Source organism: Cupressus sempervirens, chromosome 9 (assembly GCF_028749045.1).
Source record: "Cupressus sempervirens isolate cs-2001-9-10 chromosome 9, ASM2874904v1, whole genome shotgun sequence".
NCBI lineage: Eukaryota > Viridiplantae > Streptophyta > Pinopsida > Cupressales > Cupressaceae > Cupressus > Cupressus sempervirens.
In genome coordinates, this window is record NC_143126.1 from 827,518,273 (window position 1) to 827,544,666 (window position 26,394).

The 26,394-nt window shown below is 34.2% G+C and overlaps 1 protein-coding gene across 1 annotated transcript in view; it reads left to right on the forward strand.

Moving 5' to 3' along the window:
- The window catches only part of LOC149541231 (TatD related DNase), a 59,628-nt gene extending 34,288 nt beyond the window's left edge, over positions 1-25,340 (forward strand). The window contains exons 11-12 of the mRNA XM_089802243.1: positions 23,904-23,987; positions 24,530-25,340. Of these exons, the coding sequence (XP_089658369.1) occupies positions 23,904-23,987; positions 24,530-24,602 (157 nt within the window). The 3' untranslated portion in view covers positions 24,603-25,340. The remainder of the gene's footprint in view (positions 1-23,903; positions 23,988-24,529) is intronic.
- The last annotated feature ends 1,054 nt before the right edge of the window (positions 25,341-26,394 follow it).

Below are 26,394 nucleotides of genomic sequence, written 5' to 3' on the forward strand. Positions count from 1 at the left end.
ATCCGTCTTGTAGTCGCAAAGGAATGATAACAATGTCGTTGGGAGATAAGAAGGGGCTTGGTGGTAGAAGAGGCGGTGAATCAATGTTAATAAAGTGAAAAAACCCTAAACGATGGACAATGGACTTTTCAATGACATTTTTGGCGAGTATTTCATTTTAACGTGTTATTTCCATGTTTTCAATGCTGCGATTTTTTGGTTAAATTCGACGCTGAGTTTTACTGCGTTATATTCAGCGGCCCCAATGCTTCGCGAGATATCACAATATCTGCGTTTTTTTGGCATTTTTTTGAACTATGATTTAAAGAATTGTAGAATACATGTGGTAAACAAAAAACAATTAAAACTTACTTGTGAGAGGATTTTGATTGCAAGAGGTTGTAGAGGCTTAAACAGGTTGATCATACAGGTACTACCATGTAATAGCTACCATATCAAATTGGTCCTTTATTGCAAGAGGACTAAGTTTTGCTCTTGAAGTAAATAACCCAAATTTTGTTCTAACTATATTGTGTTTCATCGTCTAGGAAGAGTCTTGCAAAAGCTTTGTAGCATCCACTAGCAACTTCTCATCCGCATATGGTGCTACTCTATTTGGCATACCAAGTACTTCCTCGCTATAGTACCTTGGAGAAAAGGCATATGCAAGGAGGTGCAATGGGGTAGCCATCTTTTCCCAACGATGACGAATGTCAGAATGATTGATTCAAGTGGATTGTATAAGGCTTCAAATTTTGTGGGGTCATCCTCATGTGTTTGTATAGAAAGTTTTACCTTTTCTATTGTCGTATCCATGCCATCATAGACATACCCCAAACAAGGCTGATCTAAATTAGCAAAGTGGAGTATAGTCATGATAGGGTCCATGAAATCTAATACAAATTGCACATGAGCCCTCTAGCTTTCATCCAAGATCAATGCTTTGACCTTTTGTGCCCTCTTTGAATACGAAACCTTCCCTACATCCATTGGCTAGAAATTACCATTTGGCTTAATGCCTATTGCTCCTTGACAAGTTGTTTGATAACAATAGTATGAGATGCAAATTGGGTTTTAGCCACCTAAGTAAGTTAATTATAACAATATGTCAATAAATATTTAGCAAAGTTATATATAATTTGATGATTGAACTTGACATAAAACATATTCAAATTAAATAAATAAATGAAATTTACTAATTACAATTTACCTTCAACAACTCCAAATTGAAGAATGATCTAAAAATGGATTGTGACATGTGGTTCATCACAAAATTTGTATATCCTCTACCTCTTGGTATATTTGCTCCACCCAATCAATTTGAGTGCCAATTTGTTGCATGACCAAGTTTAGGGAGTGTACAATGCATGGTGCCCAAAAAATATGGTTGTAGCGACCCTCGTCCAAAGCCCTTGTTGCATTATCTGTAATCACTTGAACTACATTTTCACTATTCGCCATCTCTATGGCCTCAATGAGAATTTTAGAAATGAATTGTGAATCTTTCACTTCTTGTCACAATAGTTACCTTCAAAAACATTGCCCCTTTGAGTGACACTGCAATCACATTAATCAATGACTAGTTTCTTGTATTTTTCCATCCATCCGAAACAATGAAAACACCCAAAGTTTTCCATGAATTTCTAATTGGTTGAATGGCTCTCTCTACACAAGCCTTTTCTTTTTGCAATAAAGTGAATGAACCATTTCATACCTGGGAGTTGGCTGCCACCATTTCCTTCCAAAATGGTGATCTTGACACATTGAAAGGAAGGCCTTTGGCATAGAGGCAACGTGCAATGGCTTGATCAGCAAGCTCTTTTGCCACCATTTTAAATGCGGTGTTCAGTGGACCTCTTTTGTAGGCAATAATTTCTACTTCTTCCTCTTCTACTCCCAGTATAGGTACTTGCAAGAATGGGTGTTTAGAGGATACAATTGGTTCCATGGGTAATTGCATTGTTTTCTTTGACAATGGAGGCTGATAAAAACTTTGTTTTGATCATTTTATCAATTTATCAATAATTTCTTGTTCTTTTACAAATAAAGTTATTGGTGCATTAGATAGTCCCCTCTCATCCGTGCCTTTGCACATTGAAAATCCTTTACCAGAAGGGTCCATAAATGAAGTTTGACTCGAGAATATGAGCTACTGAATGGATGTCTCCATAATTACACTTCCAAATATATGAGCTACCTCTGGAAACCTGTGATGTTCTTGTGGCATGTCTCCATAAAGGAGATCCTACATCAAGTTTAAAACTATCGGTTCCTTGCCCTCCCATTGAACTTTGACTACTGGTGGCAGTGATTCTTCCACAATACAATATAATTTCTTGATATTCCTATGATAAGAAATTAAATAAATTTAAATTAGAAAAAAAAAAACTATGAAGATAAAGCCTACAAGTGCAAAACAATGATGCAAAACTATTAAAATAGATAGCTAAAGTTGTTTCTTTAATTTTTTTTGAAAACAAATATGAAAAAAGCTTGAAAGCTTTCTCCACAAACTTCAAATTTTAAACAAATTCATTAAATAACTCAAGAATGGGATCAAATGCTTACCTTAGATGCTTAAAACTCGTTTGTGGAAGCTTTCTCTTTCCCTATGAATGATCCTCTTTGAAAATAATCACCTTGCCTTCAAAATGCCAAAATGGAGAGCAAATGAGAAAAGAGTCTAGTTGCAAACAAAATGTGATGAAGAGTGGTTGAATGGTCTCTTTTAGGGCTGTTTTAGGGTTTACAAGCAAAAATTAGGTTGAAAATCACATTTTCTCATGTTTTAAGTGGCCAAAAAAAAACAAATAAGCTTCTAAGCCATTTGGGCCCGTAAAGGCTGGTGGAGGCACGTAGTTGCTGATCAGAAGTTGAAATTGCATCTGGCTGGCTAGGAGTGGCTTTCGACTAGCATCCAGACATTCGATTGGATGGACGTGGCTTCCAGTCAACATCCAGATGCATCCATGTCGGACTTTGCCTCCGCCTTTGCTCCTAGGAGGCACAGATTGGTATCTGAGGTTGTGAGACAATTTGAAAGTATACCTTGAACTTATACTTGCACTGGGATATTTCGTGAAGCTTTTACAAGTTGGCCCCACCAAGATGCTTTAGATATGATAGGTGTTAAAGTAGATTGATTTGTCTTTGTTGTAACTTGTAATAGCACTCATGATTTTTGTGTGTGTTTCAAGTTACTCTTACAATGATATATATATATATATATATATATATATATGAAGATGCTTGTCTCCTATAGAGACACGTCTCTTCTTAACTCATTAATTATCACAATTATTATTCGCTCAATGTATTATTATAATGATAATAATTTATATATGAAATATATATATATATATATATATTATCAATACTAATAATGCTCCATGATTAATAATAATAGAGAAAGATAGATATCAAATGTTTAAGGCCAATGGGCCATTCAAACATTTTATTTCATGGATTGGAATCATTTGATCGAAGCTACAATCATTAACACTCCCTCTTAATTACGGAGGATGATCTCTATCCAAATAAATGACATAGTGTATTACTGTTATCTCATAGTAACATTAGGAGTATGGTATGTCTAAGAATATCAACCATATGAATTTCACCATATTCGTATATTTTCTTGGTATGCGAATTAACATCATATCTCACGATGTCTACCAGAGAAAAATAATTGCACATTGTGTCTCGATATACTAAGACTTATAGCATACACCATACCATATCTCAGTAACCTATATACATGAGATATGCACTATCAGATCGTATGACATGTCCGTGAATATTTTTGATCAATATATTCACCATAATGTATGGCATGTCCACAAATACCTTACTCCAAGATATCCATCATAATGTATGGCATATCCATAGATATCTTACTACAAGATATCCACCATACAGATCATTAGATGGTATGGCATATCCACAAATATCTTATTACAAGATATCCACCATTATCAAATGATATTAAGAGTAATTGTAACATCCAATTTTTCCTAACCCTAATTTCCCTTATTTTTAACAATCAAATAGGCTATAAATTATGTTCACGTGCATAGGATTTGTTGGGTGGATATTTTGCAATTGACAGTTTTGGGTAAAATCCAGTCGCAAAATTGGTAGACCAGCCACAGCGTGTGAGACAAAGTCTCTCCTACCTTAAAGGGAAGGCTCCCCCTTCTCACCGTTCCTTGGATCACCTCAAGGTAAGCAAGAAGTTGACAGATTTGAAAGGGTATTATCAATATTCTTTCCTCTTATCTTTTAGGAAAGAATCCACTTACTCATGGAGCAAGATATGGGCAAGATGAAACCTTGAACTACATTGCTATTTAGAGTTGTAAACGGTGATACCGATAGACTAACACTAACTCAAAGGCTAGCTGAAAGCGTACTAGTTTGGCTCTAAGTCCGGTCTTAATCTATGCTATAAGAATAATCTTTACTATTGGGGCACAAAGACTACCAGAAGTAAAGGATTCTAACTATTTTGTGAGTCAAGAAAGAGATATAGGCTACAGTCAAAGCTCTTGGTCTATATATCTCCACAACCGCTCCTAGTCAAAGCTTTAGCTCCGATTGCTTCCTAACTCTTTTTATACTCAATTATCAAGAATGCAAAAAACACATGAATCAAAGGTAACAAATGCAAATCACAGTGAAAGCTTCCAACTTGCATAAGTAATAATTGCACTCAATCAAAGTTCAATTTCAATTGATTCTTTGTATTCACTTTTCTTTCAAATGGCGCTACACAATCAAAGTTATGCTTGCACAATTTCTCTAGGGCTCTCTTGCATACAAATAAAAGGTGATTTTTACAACATGAGAGTGCTCCTTTATATAGGCAAAGGAGTTGAGAAAAAAGAGGAAAAAATGGGAGCAACTCAACCAACTTTGACCCGGTCTAACTAACAAGAGAAATTATTGAATTACATGTCACTATACATGTAAATTGTATTACATGTAATTACACAATTTCATGCAATACATCCTCTTTAGTCTACAAACATGAAAACAAAATAACAATCTTTAAAGATTGTTCTTTAGTGCCTTGAATTTGATGATGACATCACATTGTAAGAAGATTTGAAATCTCCATTGTCTTTGAAATGACTTCTATCCTTTGTGCATCGACACATGCTGATTTCACAATCTTGGAATTTGCCGATAGAGATTCCTGTAAGTGCTTTGCTAAGGATTTGTACAAAGCAAACCTATTCATTGTATGGGAACTAAAATCTTCAGAATCTAAATCAGCATTGACCCTGTTTGTATATTGTGAAGTCATTCCTTCAACTACAATTAAGTTACCATGCTCATCAAGAGTTTGACATCCCATTTGTTCCAAGGTACACATGATTCCAGTTTCTATTGCTTGACAATCTTCTAAGTTTGCCTGCAACTTTGTTACAATCTTTTTTAGGGTCTCTTCTTTATAACCTATGAGTCCACGACATCTATAGAACATTTCACAAGATGGAACAATGTCACATGTGACCATGGCGTCTAGATCAAATTTGGCGATCTCATCCCAGTCATTCAGAATTTCTTTCAAAGTTTTAGTTTCTTGAGTTAAAGATGTAATCAAATCATGTACCATTTTTTCGACACCTTTGATAGGTCCAAGGACTTTGGCCGTATCTGCGATGGCCTGTACTCCTTCATGTTAAGTAACATGGATCGAATTCTGCAAATGTAATTTTCATTTCCATTGTTATTGATGATTTTCAAATGTAGATTTGCATCTCATATTAATGAGGGGGAGACATGTCTCATCTATAGCTAATCATCATTGGCTAGTATATTAATATAACTAGCCATATGTATTATATATATAAATTATTATATATATAATATAATGTGTAATATATATATTATATATAAAGAATATTTATCTAGTGATGATTTACCATATAATGAAACTTATGAATATCAATTTGACAGAACTACAATTTAACACTCCCTCTTAGTTAGGAAGAATTGATATAGAACATACTATGTTCTTGAGTATAAGGAGAAATCATCTCACTATGATATCCCTAGAATGGCATATCAATATGGATTCATCAACACACATATGCAAATTAACATATTTAACATATGGAATTTTCTTCAACTCACTATGAGGTTAAATTTATCAACCCCCACTTTATAAAAGGAATTGAAGCTACTATAGTACAAGAATAACCACCACCTTAAGTGTGGCTTATGATAGTTTTTAAAATTATGGTGTCCGGCAAGATCCGACCCGAAGAACCCTAATTGATTTTCATGGTGTTCGGCAAAATCCAGCCCGAAGAACCACGAAGGTCATCAATGTGTCTGGCAAAATCCGGCCCGAAGAACAAGGATAACCCTAACTTCAAACATTTATGTTCGAAGATAGATCAACTATAATAAAGTCATCACTTTAAATAGGATCAGAACACAAGAAAGGTCGTCACCTTTCACAAGAAAAGTCGTCACTTTTCACAACACAAGCTTGCAAGCACAATTTTATATTCATGAATATATTAGTTAATAAATGCATTTACAAAAAATGTCATACCAAGTTTACCTCTGAAGTACACAATTTTCAGCTTCACAAGAGGCTTGGTAAAAAATATCAACATTTTGCTCATTTGTACTAATATAACTTAATTTGATAACATCTTTGCCAACCATATCTCTTATATAGTGATAAGGAGTCTCGATATGCTTCGCATGCTCCCATGGAGGCAACTACATGCTCAGCTTCAATAGAACTCGAGTCAACAACTGGTGGTTTTCTACTAAACCAAGATATCATAGCTTGACCCAAGACTGAAACAACAATAAATAGGAGTGCATTACTTAGAACTTCTTGTTGTAGAGAGGATATCATCCATGAAGGATTGCATCTTAGAATTTCTCCCTCTAAATATCGATCCTCAGAGGTCAGGTCCTCTAGTTACTTCCACAAGAATTTCTTCCCCCAATGATGCTTGTCAAACTCCCTCAAAATCTGATATCAATTTTCTGATTTTCTGGTGATAAGTCATTACTTCCTCATGTTATACATAGGAGTAGGCCTGTCAACATCATGCAGTCACCCATGTGTATTTCTAGACTCTCTCTCAGTATCAATCTTCTAAGCTCCTGCATTGCCTTAGAAGAAATGTCATACTCCCTCTTAATGTAGAAGGATCTCATAATTTCAATCATCAAAGTTGTTTGCTTCAAGAGCCTCATTTTATCCATCTTGATCATTAGGGTCTTTGGAGGTTCTGTCATTAGGTTGAGTCTGCACAATATCTGGTAGCATGTGTAAAGTATCAATTTCCTTTTCCTTTAAGAACATCCTCAACCATAAAGGAAAAGATCAAGATAAATAACCTTTATAGTATGTATAGAAATTACAAATAAGAGAGACCACAATGAGTAGATAAATATAAAAGATAAGAATACTTATCTGCACATGAAGATTCAGAAATTGTCTTCTAAGATTATTTGAGAATGGAACATCTCCCCTCTGAAGAAGGTTTAAGTGGGAATGGAACATTGACTATTATTCCCCCCACAATGTAAAATTCCCGCTCATTCTTATATTGTGGAACAATTTTGTATCGACCTTCTTTATGCTTAATAGATCTCAAAATCTCAGTCTATTTGATCAATATCTCATATGATAATTGATATTTTGAAAGATAATCATTATTGCTTGGAAAACTGGTAGATTCAGTTTATTATATCACTGGTGCATGTCGTAGCTTTTATGTGCAATACGACCTTGAGGTACTACCATCACTTTCATTGTGCTTTAGTGACCTACAACTTCTCCAAGTAACGCACCTTCAAATTCCTTGTATGATTCTCTTACTTCAACATGTCTTTGGGTATCTCACATATAACTCCTTAATGTCTTCAAGGATCTTCTATTGTACCATGCAAAATTGTAAATTCTCCCAATATTAGAGTATTGATCTGATTAATATAAGAGCCTCAAATATATTACTTTGATCACCAACTCCGTATGAGTAGATCCTTTCACAGACAATCCCATTATATTAATGTTTTCATACTTAACAAAATATCTTCATCCCTAAATCCAACATCTTCAAACTTGATGCAATATTTTCAATAAAATTAATCCTCATTCATTAAGTGTAGATTGACTCTTATTGTTTCTTGAAATTCACACCCTTTGTAATTATGAAATCACAGTCTCCTTATTTACTTTCATAATGATCCATTTGACTTCTAATCAGGACTGATAATAATCCATTTGACTAATCCATGTGATCAATGAAGACTTGATCCAATGATAGAAATCTCTTGCAATGTCTTGTCCAACAAACATCACTAATGTCTTTTCTCATTTGCTACACTTTCGTATATTTCATCATGAATATGTGATTTTCTTCATTCATAATATGTAAGTTACATCAACTTCAAGTATCAATGCCACATAAATATTGATCATATTGTAGTAGCTTTGGATATGTCTAGATTCTCCTCTCTATTTCTTTTGGGATAAAGCTCAATTATGTTCCAATAATCGTTGTCATTGTTAATGGATTGCAAGATAGTGGTCACGCTCTGCACGTTCTTCATTCACATGGATATTTTATATCAACTAATTAACCGCAAAACATTTTATCACATTGGGAGTTTAATGGTTGAAAATGTATAGAATATGTATTGGGCCTGAGACAAATATCTTCTCTGTAACTCATATGCAGAAATTGGTATTTATACATTTTAGCACAATCTCCACAAAATGAAAAAAACTCCCAATGTTCGTATGCGGCAATATGTATTTGTAATCTAGGTCGAGCTAAAGACTCTTAGGATCAATTGGTATATTTAATAATTTCTTCACATGCTTTGCGTTGTGATTATTGTGATTTCCACGTGATTTGGCCAGATTGTCCACCGTTACATCTGTGCTGAGCTAAAGTCTTATCACTTCCTTAAATATTATTGGATGGCGATGATGACTTCACAGTTCCTTATTTTATTGCCATCTTTTTGAAAATCTTATATTTTATTTGTACTAAATTCTTTATTGCAAGTGACTCCTATGACATCTAGATCTCCAGGCAATTTTTATGCTCACAAAATGACTCCAATGTCTCATGCAATGAGCAATGAGGGATAACAAAAACTCCCCACAACCATTAGCCTAGTTTGGAAGCTAGCATGACTTCTTGAGTCTTCTATTCAAATTTCAGGCGCTTGTTCCCTAGTAGGCTGCGAGCTATAAACTCTTGCAATGGCCTTGAGATGAGAGTATCATGTTTACCCAAGTTTATGTCAGTCGCTGAAAGAAAAATAGACACTTGACCATATATTGCAAATATTACATATTATAAATATTCGCAGATATAGAGACCTGAACGGACGTCTCAGATCCATCTTACATTATTTGCCAATTCATCTAAGCCTCCAATTAAATCAATATTGTGCATTATAATTCATCACTAGCTAGTGATTGCCGATATTGTCTTCTAATTGAAATCAATAATTCTTATTTCCTTTTCCTGATTTCTCATACAATTTTCCTCTGCAAACTTAGTGATTGTCGGGATGTTCCTATGTTGTTTCTGTCCTGATCTTCGCAATTGATTCACTTGTTGTGCTAGCTTCAATGCTGACTCTATATTAGATGTATTGTACATTCTCCTATTGACTCTCGTCAACCAGTATTCCCAGACCTTGTCTTAATGGTCAAATATTATGAAGTGGAAGGAGAAATGCCTATTCTTACTCATTGATGATTTAGGGATCATACATTCCCCTCTGCTTTGATAATGGGTAGGTTCCATTGTAGGATGTGTAGATAGACTTCTTTTCTTATTCGCTGCCTGTTCTCCCTTTTAGTACAGATCTTTGTTGCCTGTTGTCTTTCTAATTATGCAGATGAAGACCCCACATAGTTCCTTTGTTCTTTGCTCCATTTGTCTGACCATCCATTTCACATATTAATGGCTTTAATCAATCCTGTGGCCTTATCATTTACAGATTTGGCTCTGATACCATGTTAAGTAACATGGATTGAATTCTGCAAATGTAATTTTCATTTCCATTGTTATTGATGATTTTCAAATGCAGATTTGCATCTCATATTAATATGAGGAGGAGACATGTCTCATGAAGGGACATGTCTCTATGGCTAATCATCATTGGTTAGTATATTGATATAACTAGCCATATATATCTATATATATATAAAATATAATGTGTAATATATATATTATATATATAATAATATATAATATATATAAAGAATATTTATCTAGTGATGATTTACCATTTAATGAAACTTATGAATATTAATCTAACTGAACTACAATTTAACATTTCATAAATGACTTCATCCATCCAAGACTTTGCAACTTCTACTAACCTTTTTTCTCTAGGTGTCTAAGATGCAACAACTGCATGTTGTGAGGATTGCTGTCGAGTGACCTCATTTAAACGAACCTCTAGTTTTAGCTGATTTTTCTTCTCCCATAATTCATCATTACTCTTTGATACATTGGCAAGTACATCCTGAGCATCTTGTAAACAACCCAATCGTGACTGCTTTCCAATTTCTACTTAGGTGAACTTGTAATCAGAATGGCTAAGTTCTTCAACTGGGTTGTCCACCAATTGCTCAACAACTTCTACAAACTTAGTCTCTTCGGAATCAATTATGATTCTAGAAACAATCTTATCTTTGAAAGATTTAGACTTAGTTTTCTTAATAGGAAGGTTATCTGGGGTACCACAACCTTTCTTGTCTTCATTGTATTCTTGCTTAACCATGCAGGCAAACTGAAATTTTCATCTACAGAAACAGGTGCAGTGGTGACCATAAGCATTGATCTTGACTGTAACTCTATTGTGACTGAGCATGACTTAGTTTGTACAGCTGTATTCATGGGTGCATCATAGGAAGATTCTGTCACGAACAACTCAAAACTAATTAGGGATGTATTGAGTTGAGAAACTTTCCCTTTTGTGAGGGTTGGAAAATCCTCAAACACATTCCCTAAGTGTTCGCATTGTTCAACTGTTAAAATGGGAGGAACTGCTGAAGATATAGGAAGTGCCAGTGTATTTACTTATGAGGTCAGGATAGGTGGTGTGAAGAGAGTTGAGAATGAATCCACATCATCATCTATCACACCCAAGAAAGATGCTTCCTGCATAGATGGTCCCTAAGTTTGTGTAGGCCGTGGAGGAGATATGATCATGACTTCTCCTTCTTCCTCCTCATCTTCTTTATCAAGTCCATCAAATTCTCCGTTTGACTCTTGAGCTTATTCAGGTGTTTGAGATGATTTAAATCCTTTTTCACCTTTCAATTTGAATTTGAGAGATTTCTTTATATCAGAGGAAGATGCACAATATTTGCTTGCAATTTCTAATTGTGACTTCCTTCTAGGCGGACCAAAACTTTCACAATCCACCCCCATCTTAGGATTCACCCTTTTGAGACCTTTGATTTTCAACCATTTGTTGGTATTTGCCAAGATGGACTGAAATCGATCAAGGATAGAAGTACCCTCCTTTTGCTGCCATTGAATGGGAAAAGGGCATCGTTTATCAAAACTAGCCTAATGATATTCTGGATCAAGAATATTACCATCATCTTCAATTTGAAGATTAGATGAAATCTGTAGCATATTAAGATCAATAATCTACTGCAATGTTAACTTGCAATAGTCCATTTTCATTATATCTAACTCTGCCCGCATATCAATCCAATTGTCTTCTATACGATGAATATGAGTGAATGCTCTCTTAATTCTTGAATTCATCTCTCTATAATCAAAATCATATTTGATTTTGAACTTCTTCAATGTAATCAATTGAAGTTCTGCTTCCATGGCCTTTTCTTTGTGTACTGAATTGATCATGTAAGGACCAATCATCAAGGGTTTGGCAGAGGTGATACCAAAACCTGGTCTATGCATAATATGTTGATTGGATTGGACCTCCATGAGTTGTCTGGCCAACTCCATTAGAATGATTTTGTCGATAGCATACCTAGGTAAGGTATATGGTTCTCGTTTGAAGTACCCAACTCTCAAATAGGTGAAGGTTGGAAACTGAATAAAGATGCAACCATATTGATTAACCTTATCCCAGGCCTCATTAGACACTCATTTGACAGACAATTGCTTATCAAACAAGCACTGGAAATGTCCAAAGAATGCATCTTGAACTCTTCTATAGTGATATTTACTATTTATCAAGGTAATTTGATCATAATACTTCCAAATTGGAACTTGAAGAGGATCTCCTTTGGTTGAAAGTCCTTAAAAAAGTCCTGAAAAAGACCCCATAGCAGCAGTGATGTAAACAAGGTAGGAATTCATATAAAATGGTGTTAAAGTCCCTACGTTGAGCAACTGCTCACAAAGCGTAGTATTGATAAGCTCTCCCCAAAAGAAATGTTTTTTATTATTAATGATTTGAAAAATGAACTTGTACATCCATGGTTCAAAATCAATGGAATCTTTGAGACCGCATATTTTGCTGAGAAGGTTAATCAAGTCTTTGTAGTCTGGTTTAAAACTAGATCTGTGAATGGTTTTATGCCATTTTGAGAAATTGCTTCTCTTGGAATCCAACCAATATAAATTAACATATTTGTGATAATTTTCCTTGTTTTCATTCCATATTTCCCAAGATGCTTCCTTTGTCAAATCCGCACATTTTGCACTTTGTGGTACTTCAAACATTTGTTCAATAACCTCAGAGTCAAGGCTAATAATGACATTACCGTTTGCATCCTTTATCGTTTTAGACTTTGGATTGAAATGCTTTGCACATTCTAGGACAAATTCTGGTTCTAGGGCAGCCATAGGGAATGTAGAGACCAAATGAATATTACCCCTTTTGATGCGCTTCATCTCATGATTAGCAGGAACTTCTATCCTTTGCAAGAAATCTTTTCATATCCACATGCCCGATCTCTGTATCTGACACACTATCAAGATTAGACGTGATCTGAGATGGAGTTTTATGAGCCAACTCTTTATCATATTGATATTTCATTTTTCCTTTCAATTTTGTGGATGAGGGCATTTCTTGTGCTTGTGTTGCAACATGAAAATTCCAAAATGTGAACACATCATCAGAGGATTTCGCTTCCATAAAAACGTTGACGCTTGATCAACAACAAAAGTTTGGAGTATGGATTAGATACTTAAAAGATCTAGTGTAATGATCTTGAGAGGAGATAGCATGCATATATGCAAAGGCTGAAATGCGACTGAGAAGATGGAAATATGAGATAGGAATGAGCTTTTATGGATATGCCTTAAGGCATGAAAGTTGAATGCATAGGAATGTGCACAAATGAAAATTTTTGATTTTCAAAGAGTGACCTTTAGTCAAAAACGGGTTCTCAAGATATCATTGAACGAAAAGTGAATTACATGTAAATATGACATGCGATTGGGAACAAAGAATGAGATTGCGTGTAAATGTGGATGGAGGGTGATATTACATGTAATTGCATGTAGAGAATGGGATACAGTGTGTCATGACATGGAAAGTGGAATTACATGTAATTGCTCTCGAAGTGTAATTGCATATGAAAGGAATGGATGCAATGTGCCTTGGCATATAATGGCGAATATGGAATGAAATGATGCACTTGCATCAGATGATGGAAGGTGGAGTGAAGTGAAACATGTTTAAGTTCTTGGGAAAGAATTTGCAATTTCAACAAAAATAAACAAACAAACAACAAAAACAAGCACAAAAGAAACACGTACCTTTGATCTTAGACTCAAACATGTCAACAAGCAAGTTCCTTCAAAATGCAAATTCGAATTTGGAATTTGGGAAAAAACCAAAAGTATGAAAATGAGAATTTTAATCATTTTAAAGAAAAATGCACTTTTCATGGCATCTATATCAACAAGTGTGCATCATCAAGTTAACACATGCATCAACTTAGCAAGATAAGCATGAAATAATGAGCAAAATGGAAAATGTCCACTTGAAGATTAATAAACCAAAAATGGAGGAGAAATAAACTCTTAACTTTTTAAAATTCTCGAAACAAATTTTGACCTCTTCAACCTTGCAATGATGAATTCAAAATGAGCAAAGAAGAGCCATTTTTAATGGATATGCCCAAAGACATGGTCTTCAATCATCAATGCATGAATTGGTCTTGGCAAAATGTGGATTCAATCTGCCTTGCACTCAACATTTTTTTCACAGATTGACAAAAACGTGACCTTCAATGATTAAATCTTGCATTGGAAAAAATGACCTATGCTTGAGCCAAAACGTGATCTCCAATGATTAAATTTGGACGTTTTTGGGTAAAACGTGGCTTCAAATCTCATGAAATGCAACGATTTCTTTATGGATTTGGATGCCAAATGAATGGAAATGCAAAAACGACCCTAGGTAGAAGATTTCCTTGATTTGGAATGGATGGATTTGGAGATCTCAAGCAAAAATGTGTTCTTCAAGGGCATGTGCATGGAGTTTTCTCTTCAATCTTCAAAACCGGGTTCCATGAAGACATATGCATGCATTTCAAGGAAAATCATACCTTTGGGAAGAGATTGCATGTTTTAAAAACACGTAATAAAGGGCCAAGTGCAAAATCACGCTTTTTGAGTGCATATGCATGTTTTGAAATATGTTAACAAATGACCTTTAGTGCAAAATCACACTTTTTGGGGGTTAGTGCATGTTTTGAAAACACTTAAATATGCATGTTTCACTCTTGGGGATTCATTGCATATTCTAAAACACATGTATTTACATGTTTTATGCTATTTTACTCGGAGTTTCCGATACGGGGACAGTGGGACGGGTTTCCAAGACCACAACTTTTTTGGCGATTTTGGGGACGGGGACGACAAACAGGGACGGTTATATATATAGGGAAATTTTAAAATATAAATTGAAATTTGCAAATATACATGTCATTCATATGAAACTAAGCACAAAGCATGTCATTTAAACATTATAGAATCATAACATACAACATTTGAGTGCCACCTAGGAAATAATATCTGATTTCAGTACTCAATTGTCAAAATGCATATCAATATCAGTGAACAATATCATAATGATAAATCTGAAAATCTAAATCTAAATATGCCTAAAGCTATATGCCCAAAGGCTAGAGGGCTGCCATAAAATAATAACTTATAAGTATCAATGTATCATAATCATGTTCACGTTCAACATAAAAAACATAACATAGAAAAATGAAGCAGACTGCTGCTCCTATTCTACCTCTACCGCATTTTAAGGGGTGGTGCCCACCTCGGCAACTTAGTTAGGAGCCTTAATTTTTTTTTTTAATGTTCAATTTTTTTTTTTTTGCATTAGAAAAAACAAAACATAAAAAATAAAAATAAAAAAACAAAAAAAAACCAAACATTTGGGGACGGCTGGCCGTACCCAGTACGATTGGGGGACATCTAGGCGTCCCCTTTCCGTACTGGGGACAACCAGCCGTCCTCGAGTTTCGGGGACGTCCCTTGCTAATTTACATTTTTTGGGGACGGTTGGGGGACGTCCCCTACCTGTCCCCCCCCTGTGTCGGAAACAAGGGAACATTGGTTTTATGTGTTTTCAAATTGCCTTTTTGATCAAAACCATGGTCTTTAGAGGCAATTGCATATTTTCATGTAAATGTGATTGTACACATGTTATGCACAACTTAAGTGATGAATTAAGCAGATGTCAATTTAATTTTTGTAGAAATATTACTTAAATTGTTCATAAATAATATTTATACTGCATAGATAAATATATAATGTGCAAATATCATTCAAAAAGTAATATTTACTAAGATGTTTGTATTAAAATTCAATTATTAAATCGAACTATATAGTTAATATAGTCCCTTAAGTAAAAAATTAAAAAACAACTCAACTTAAAAATATAACATAAAGTGCTCTATAGTTACTTTAAGTGAAAAATTAAAAGGATAAATTAACTTAAAAACATAACATAAACAAGAGACGCATTGCATCAAAGTTCCTGCCAATAGTTAGGAAAGAAGGAAATTAGAGAGTAAAATATATGAAGAGAGACTTAAAAGAGTTATATTCGTCGTATTAGTTAGCAAAGAAGGAAAATTGAGATTTATACATGTGAAGACAGATTGAAAAGAGAGATAATGATAATAGAGATTTATAGATAGAAATGAAAGGATACGAAGGATATGAAGAGATCTAAAAGAGAGAGAATGACATGTTATTATAGGGACACTGAATAGAGATAGCTGGAAGAGAATTAAAAAAAGAGATTAAGGATTATGTTATTTTAAGAAATATTTAAATAACAATTATAAAATTGAGTTAAATCAATGAAGTATTCGTTTCTACCTTTTCCAATATAAATTCAACTATTAAATTTTAAAAAATAAATTGTTGACTACTTGATCCAAACCAACAAAAGAGTAGGTTTGAAGAACAATATTAGATTTACAAATTTTAAAATGCAAAAAAGAACTCAAACAAGATTGGAAAAAATAGCTAGTTAAACATAGTGTGAAAAAAGTTAGCATTTTACGATTGACAAAAGTAAGGGACAATGTAAAACTAATAAACATATTTAAAATAGAAAATATAAAACATTAAAAACTAAATTTCATTTTTTTTGTACAAAATTTATAAATATTTTTAATACAAATTTATCAAAGAATTATATTCTTAAAAATATATTTTTGTTATTTATTAATTTAATTATAATTTAGAATAAAAAATTAATTTTAAAATTAGAATAAAATAATTTTAAATTATTGTGAAGAAAGTATTAAATAAATGTATTTTAAAATGATATGATAATTAGTTTTTAAGTAAGATTTTAAATAAACTTAAACTCACAAGATGTTAAAAATAATAAATTGATATATTTACAATCTTTGGTAAGAAAAATGAGTTAGTTATTATTGTTGATTAGACATGCATTTATATCTTAGGTAGTGAGGTGGAAGATAAAATAATTACTTTTTGGAAACTCTAATCAATTTGTCACAATTGTGAAAAAGATAAAGCATCATTAATGCATGACATCATTGTTGTTGGAAAAAAATATGTGAATTTTTGTTAAGGAAAATTGATTTTTCTCCCTACCAAAAATAGTTTGGACCAATAGAATGAGCACAAAATGTCATTTATAAAATAAGGAAAAATGAAAAATAGATATACACATTATAAGTTGCATATAAACTTTTAAATTCTTTGATTTGATTGGTCAAGCTAATGTCATATTAGCACTAACATGAATGCATAAGTATTCTTGCCCATGGCAGGAACTAATAACATAAAGTGAATTTATGTTATACTTTTCAAAAAGTTAATGTCAACTTCAAAATATAACATGATATTTTAATTTGTGTAGTTGCACCGAGAGAGTCCACTTTTTGGGCACCAAAATCGTCATATCTTTTGATTGCCAATTTTGATTAAGCCCTAAGATAAACCGCATCAAAGGAAAAATCGAAAGCAATAACTTGAGCAAAACCAAAGGACCAAAAGCAAACAAACACACACTCAAAAACGAGAAAAAAGATATTGAAGGCTTCAAAAATCAAGCATAGGCTCAACAAACATAAAAACTAAAAAGACTTGACGGAAGCCTTCAGTGAAAGAGTTCATGACGTGAATTGGAGTCGATTGATTGATCAATACTAACCAATTAAATAATGAACCAAACTCAAAGAAATGCGAAACTAAGTTGAAAAGTTTCGTACTGTTACCTACATTTTCTGGTGACAAAATGTAGGACAACATGATTAACAATTATAACAAATTAACTGATTTTGATGAAATGCCTTAACTAACAAATGAAGATTACGTACTTTATTTGGTTACAAATACAAATAGATAGTGCAAATGAGAGATCGTTAACTAACAAAAACATTAACTATCATTTCATGTAGCTAAAGGGACTAAATGGAACTACATATCTATATTTACATATATCTAGTTGACCTTGAATTGAAGTATAAAGGAAAAGTAAATACCAGCTAAGCCCGAATCATACCAGATTAAGAAAATGCAACCTGAACTGTCTTGTGCAAGTCTTGGCTTTGGAGGAGAGGAAAAGCATTGTCAGAGACTTAACCTCCCAATGATGGACCTTAGGTATGCCCTCTCACTCTCATTTGAGAATGACCCTACCTTATGTGGGATCAGACACAAGAACACCACCTCATCCTACCACATGAGCATCCTGGTGTTAGAGCGTCAGCTATACGGTCGGCTAGACTATGGTTTCTTTCCTATCAACCCATCCATCCAACTGCAAGCTATCTTGACCTCTAGTGATCAGAACAAGAAGTTGCCACCAACCTACCCTGGCGAGGGATTTACATGGGCACACTTTGTACCCGATCATCCACCACTCGACTTGACAAACAAGACTATACCCTACTGCCCACTATGAGCTGACTTGGTTTACCATTTAAATTTTCTTATAATTCATTTAATGATTGATTTGTTACTGATTTTCATTTCTTGGCTTGCAGATATTTTCCACAAATCATTTGATATCAGCCCACATCTCTCATCTCGACCATGCTTGGTCATCCTTGATGAATCACAGGTGAGGTTGTCCGTAAATCTTGGATAATTCTGTTTACCACAGTCACAAATTATCTGCCCAACCGAGGCCTTGTATGGATATTAAGGAGTCTCTTGGCATACAATAATAACATCATTTATACATTGTGAAGGTGCCTCATCTTATCTCAGAGGCATATTACTTATACCACTGTATAAGAGTGCATAATTTGGGTCTTTTCCGAATTTATTGAAGTTTTGAAAAGACAAGATAAATAAGCAACAGGTAAATCAACTCTTATCCAGATTGACTACGTGCACATTAAATTGGTCAGTTCTAATCATAAATTTAAGCAGATTGGAAGGCTTAAGCATATTTAGAGATCATAGATTCATAGGCATAATCTAGTTGGCACAATTCAAAATATATTTAAATCCTTATTCAAAACCAGCTCAATCTCAAAGCTGCATAATCATAAGAAATATAATGGAAAAGTGCAGAAAGATGTATGATCTGGTAGACTGCAAATGCAAGGGTGCATCTAGTCTCGATCGTTGGAATCTGGCTTAGATCAACTCCTCAGATGTATAAACTTAAATCCTTGCTATTGCTATATAAATCGTCGGGTATGAAGAAGAGGAATGTTGTAGCATTTATAATGACTTGCTTTCTTTTTCTCTTTGAGCTACGCTTGTTTTTTAAGATTATAATTCTACCAAAGGGAGTTACGTACAAGGTGACTTGAAAGGTGGCGCATAAGTTACATTCTTGATTTGTAAATTCAAAGGGCTGAAAAGAATAAAAGGCCATTGGACTTTAAAATAACAATGCATTGACAAAAGATGGCATAATAATTTACTCCTTGATGTTTTAATATAATGGTACTTATTATATTTGTATATGAGTGTACATTGTATTTGAAGTATACAGACACGTAAATCATATTTGAATATATGCATACATACATATACATGTGTGTACATGTACAAATGTGAGTACCATGGGTACCATTATACTAGAACATGTCTTGACATTACAAGAAGGATTGAAATTGACCCCTTCTTAAAGGTAACAATTGTTCTTAATTTGTTTCAATGCTTAAGTGATTACGTTTATATATCTTATTAAATGTGTTGATCTGGTTGTATATTTCAGTCAATGGTTGCATCCCAATAGAGGGCGTCGATATTCCGTAAATCTTCGTGAAACGGACTTGAACCTGTAAACTTTGAGGGAACACCTATTGAGGATTGGTGTCTTAGCAACTTAATTACATCTGAAGTCTCCTTCATAAACCTAAAGATAATCTCCAACAATATCATTATTTGAATTAGTGTTACCAAGGAGGGGCTTGTATAAATCCAATCTTTGGATCTTATTCCAATTAGAGGGTGGGGATTAGCGTCTTGTAAATCTTCGTAAAACAAGCTTGAACTTGTAAACTTTTAGGGAGTCTGTAGATGGTGTCTAGGCAACTTGGGTAACATCTATGACTTTCAATTGTAAATCCAAATAATATTATCATTTGATTACTAAAAATAACTAATATGAACATTTGGGTTGATTAAATATTCATTTATAATAATGAACCCTAAAAAGGGACATTACAATTATTCCAAAATTGGCCTAATTAGGGTTAATAACCTCCACTAATTCATTATTAAATGCCCACCCAATTATAATTAAGCACCACCTTGAGGGCTGATCATAAAATTACATTGCTTCATGAGCCAGTAAGAAAATAGATTATGTAGGTGCTTGCAAGAGAGGACGCCCACCAATGGGCAAATGATAAAATGTCATGTGGGTTTAAAAAAACTCTTCCTTAAGAAGATAATTTTCTTTGATTTTTCCTCTTTTGGCACATTCAATGAATTTGAACATAATATGATGAAGCTCACCCACTAGGACACTTGGGGCATTGCGATTGGTTAATGGTGACTATGTGCCACCTCAACATGTTTATCTTATAGGTTAATAAATACTCCATCGATGAGGAGAAATCATTATTAAGCCTTCAATAATGATGGCTCATATTCTCCAATTGCATCATCTTCGTGATTTTGTTTCATCTTTGTCATTTTTGGGAACCTTCTCTTCGAATTGTTCTTCACTTGATATCTTGCCTTCCTATGAAAACTCAAAACCTTTATATTGTAATTTCCTTCATGCGGGTCTTTGATTTCCAAATTTAAGATTAATATAGCTTTCCTCACTTGAAAATCCTCTCTTTAAATTCCCTTTTTAATGAGACTCTTGCCTTTGAGCTCGAACATGTCCAATATAACAATTCTGATCCTCATGAGAAAGACAAGGATTCTCCTTCACATCATACTCATGAGTCCAAGACCTCATCTAAAGATGAATTGTCTAAAAGAAGATGAAATGTACACATTGTAAAAGGTTAGGACATGATGAGCATAGATGTTATAATAAGAAGATTGATGAACTCACACACCTTCGGAAGAACAATATCAAGGTGCCTTCATCAATGTCTTCTCCTTTATCACATTTGGCAACCTCTTCACCTACTTAGATAGGAACTATAGGAGTTTCACATGGGTTGGAAAAGATGAAAGGTCAAGAATTCATGGCTTCCTCACATCTTGAACATTGGAGATAGCTTCTTGATTTAGGTGCCTCTTATCATATGGTATCTTCTATGAATATGTTCTCTTCTTTTGAGCCTTGTAAATCTCCAAGCATGTTGATGGGTAATCACACATACATGAATGCTTGTGGGAAAGGTTCTACTGACATGGGAGAGAGGACAATTAATGCTGTTCTTTATATACCAATCTTGACCACTCATTTCCTTTCAATTTATCAAATTACTCATGGGGCACAACGTAAATTGTATAGTTTACTCTTGATAATGTCTACATTAAGGGCTTGGAGATGAGAGATGTCATAGCTATTGGAGTTGTGGATCATTTATCTCAATTTTATTCCTTTTCTCATTTTGCTTATGATGATAATGCCCCTGGTGGTCAGACCCTTCCATCAAGAGTGAATCATGTTTATCGGAGAAGTTTGGACACTTGAATCATCGTGTTCTTGAGACAAGTGTTGAGCTTCTTACTCCTTCACCTCCTGCTTCTTTGGATTTGAGTTCTACTCTTCAACAAGATGATCATATTTTTTCAGATCTTGCAGTGTGGGATGAGTACTTGGATGACATTTTAGACTTGTATGTTGGATCTCATATTACCAATTTGGCAGCCATAAGTGAGGAAGTTTTTCTTCTCTTTGATGACAGCTTCATCGTAGTTGGAGATTGAAATTCAGGAGTTTCCTCCTTTACTTGGTTTGTCACATTTGTTGGTCTAGTTTGATCATGCTTATGTGATGGATTTTTTGAGCTTGGAGATTCCCATTCAGTCTTTAAAGCATTGGAGACTTCCTTCTCCTTTCATTTGGACATGGAGTGGCTGCTTCATCATTTGGTGGACTTGTTTCTTCCTAAGGGAAGATGGGCTGCTTTGACAGTGGATTGTGTTTTGTTTTCAGGCATACTTCATTGGCATTGGAGCTTCTTCATTATGGAGAGAATAATATTTCTCTCTTTTCCTTCCTACGGGGGATACTTGATTGTATATATATGATGTATGTAGTGCTTGGGGGGTCTTGAGCCCTTGACGCATCATGATTTGTTTGTTTCTTCTCTATCTTTTGAAGAGGAATTTTTTCTCATGTGGTTTTCTCCTCCTCTCCGCTTGTGAGAGATTGCATGTGCACTGCACATGGATATCTAACATGATGTAGTAGCCATGACCCATATTACATCCTCGCATAATAAATGCACTCCCTAAGTTGCACTTGGGGGGGGGTGTGCAGGCGGGGGCGATGTTGGTGTAATCAAGGTGTTGTACCTAGTGATAACCTCACCTAGCTCCTAATTACACATCACTTAAGTTTACTTAGTGATCACCTAACACTTTAAGAGCATCTCCATTTTTGTTGGTTATATCAACATTTATCCACCTCAAGTGAATCTTCCACCCTTAGTGGTCTTATCACACTACCACTTTTCCACCTTATGTGGGTGATAGGTTGTGCATTGCATAGTAGTGTGATACTTGTCAGTGTCTTGTCCATTTACTTTGCCCTTAAGCAAGGCTTATGATGTATATTCTAACATCCATTAGCAATATCATCATTCTTGTATTGTGATGGCAATCTTCTTACCATTCTCTGGTGGAAGTTATCTTGGTCTTTCTTTGATCCTGGGGGTGTTGTAGAGTCACATAATATGCAACAGTGCCAACAACTTAAAATTGCTGCAGGAAAGAATCAGCCATTGTTTGGCTCAAGCAAACAAGTCAAACAAGAGGATGCTGAGTTTGTGGAAAGGTATTTGGAGCTCCTTTGCGAGGCCCATTGGGCTGCTGCAGTGCTTAATCAACTCTAGAGTCACTCCCTGCCTTTGGTGTTTCTGATTTTCCTTATTGGTTTTCTTTTTCTGTTTGTTACTTCTGGGCTTCTGTATTTTGGCTGCAGCATGGCTGCTGTAACTTTGTTGTTTATTGTTTTAAACTGTCAGAGGGAGGAGACTCTTTCAAACTGGTTTGTCAAATGGCTTATTATAAGTGATTGAGAATTTTTTTTGTTCTTTTTTCAACTCTCACCACAAACTTGCAAGAATAGCTTTTAAAGTAAATATTACTTTTCAATAAAATGTTTTTATGGACTAGACAGCTGAACCAGATCACCTCTGGAATGTTAGGGCAAGAAGTCCTTATTTGATCTGGTACCACTTTCCATATGCTTACTATCTGTACATAGTAATTATGTAATACTTTCAATATTTAATAGTCAAATAAGAACGTAAAATATTAGATAGGTTGGAAATGTTTGGGTGTAGACGAGTCTAGGCAGAGATCATAGGTTATGCTCCTAAAAGGGAAATGTTACATCAACATTTCATGACTAATAATGATTAAAAGATAAAAGCATATATGTAGTATGATAGCAACCTTGGAATCTTCTAAATCCGTATTTAATGCCCTTTGTTTATTCAAGAGATCAATACAATCTCTTCTCTTGGTTTTTAAATTAATTGCACTTTTTTCACTGGCTTGCCAAGGGAGCTTCTTGCAACCTTTTTTCTTTATATATGAATCTTTTCATTGTTTTAATTTGGTTTTCCATAAATTTCAAACACCCAAACATAGCGTAGTTTGGAATTTGCCAGTTGCGGGTGCTAGTATTCTTCCAACTTCAATGGTATGGTTCTCTCATGCTATTTTAGGTTCTTCCAACTTCAATAGTATGGTTCTCTCACGTTATTGTAGTTTTGCTTTTTTATTATGTTGTTTTAGATAGATGGATCAGTTGGTTTGTTTTAGATACTTTGCTGGAAAGCATTTATCCAAATATTAATCTGATATGTTCAGGCAAGTCTTGGAGGTGGTTGCTGCACAAAGGGGCATTGAAGACGTTACTAGCTTGGCCAAGATATTGTATGAGAATACATGCAGGTACTTTCTTTCTGATGTTTTGAATTACCTGAGGAATCTTTTAAGATGAAAAACCAAGCGAGTAAGATAGAATAGAGATTGCTTCTGGATTTGCTGTGTATGGCGTTGACCAGTGTTTTGGTTTGCAGCCAGATCCATCATCGGAAAGATGAAATTTATGTATAAAAAATAATTATACAATTTTGATCCCTTCTGAGCCAATGATGCAAATATTCTCATAAACAGAGAAATGCTCAAATTTTACAGGATATGGAAAAACAAGACAATACTTACCACTTGAATGCAAAGCTGCCATCAATTGTGATTATTTTGATAAAAAACTTAAGTTGCTTTTCTAGCCACCTCTTGTTATCAAATAGAAGTATATACAGAATAAACCAGCATGCCCTGCATTATGTCGCTCTTTATCACCATGCAATCTAGCAAGCTTTATGAATAGATGTGCAAACAAAGAAGATGCTATCTCAATCTGTTGTAACTAAATTACCATACAACTATTTTGTTCCAATTGCTTAATTAATGTTTTTTGTTGTGACGTCTAGGGTGTTCTTCCCACAAGACTTGGACACCATGGCAGGTGCTGTTCTCGCAGACGACCATGTTACAAACAAGTGAAACATTGCTTCAACAAACTTTGAAATGATCACCAATTTTTGTCGTGGAAGAAATCAACTTGAGTTGTTTCCCAAAAATTAAAAAACAATTCTGGTTCCTAGTCTTATTGGGCTGGATTTGATAAAATTCAGGACTAAAAAATGGGCACCCTCCAAAGTAAAGGAGATCTTGGGTGATGATCTGCCTGCTATTCATATTTATGTAACTACTTTATAATATTATAAACACTTAATTGTGACTATATGGGAGCAAAAACATGACATTTATGTCTTGAAAACAAGAAAGGAAAAACAAAAACGAGAGTTTATCGCAAATAATATATCTCAATCAGTTAGTGGCAAACGATGGTTCTGAAGGTAAATTTTGACGTTACTAGGACACTGATTTATAACTTGTGGGATTTCAATGAAGAAATAAATTGTTCACGAGTATCATACATATCTATGCTAAATGGTACGTGCAGGGCTGTATAATCTAACAATGCATCTGTCCAAACAAATCTCCAAATTGGTAAAGAGTATCATAACATATTATGTCAAATGATAAATACCACAATGGAGTAAATTATCCGTGCTTGTCATTTCCAATTAAACATTTGCATGACAGTGACAGGAACCATGTGGACTGTTTAAGCTCATGCACTTGTGTGCAATTCAATTCAATTCTTATTGTAAATCTTCCTATACAATTCTATAAAACTATTGGAAATATAATAGCAGGTTCGTTTAATTTTTGTAATTTTAATTGGCAATCACATTTTAAACCCTGTGGGATTTTGGGTGATTTATCCTGGCATTAAAGTTAGATTTTGACCTGGTTAATGGAATTCATTTGTTTCCCTTTCAAATGAACTTTAACTGGTTAGTAGCTGATCAGGAAGTATAGTCTAGTGGGTCTCTGGTATTCCTGTTGATCTTTGGCTAATTTGTGTTGTTTTTCCTTTTCTCACTACTTGTATTATTGGGAGGGAAAATTAATGTCTAATATTTTAAAATTGGTTGGAGTGAAAGCAAATTGTCAATAGAAAATTGAATCATCAACATATTTTAAAAGATAAATAAAATTTTAATAGATCAATATATATATATATAATCTATTTATAATTGATAATTTTTATAGTGTTCAATTTTCGTTTTTTTAATTTATTTTAAAAATATTTTAAATTAGATAACAAAATAAAGCTATGAGCGACAACATTAATTTGGAAGTGCTCTACTACACAAAAATAAGAAAAATGCAAAAATCATAGATAAACAATGGTGGGTGGAGAAATAGACAATGCAAAATGCTGCCCTGGGAAGTTGCAAAACAAAAACTAAAAAATGCCAGAATTCATAGAAAATCATGGTAACCACGTGGGATCTTTGTAAGATTCTTGGTTTATTTGCTTGATGGAGTGGCTCGAGTTAGTCAATCAAAAGGATCTTAGCTTGGTGGGACACAAGCTTCTCCAACTAGGCAAGTATATCAGTCCTTGCAGAAGAATTCTTGTTCATTTAACGTAAAAATGAATCAATCAAAGAAGATATTTTATATGGAGATCCATTAGTTTTCAATGGTTATAACTTCTGTTGCATAGAACGTTAGCTGAGTTTCAGCCCTAACACTTAATAAAATAATACTTTACAATATGTTAGTAGAGTACTTGAATTTTGAAATTCTAGAGGTTATTGGAAATGCCATGGGCTCCTTTATAGGTTTAGAATATTCTCTCATCAATTTTAGTGACGGGTCAAAATTTTAGTAGATATAGGCACAAATATTAAAATCTCTCAGACCTCTAGAATTAATT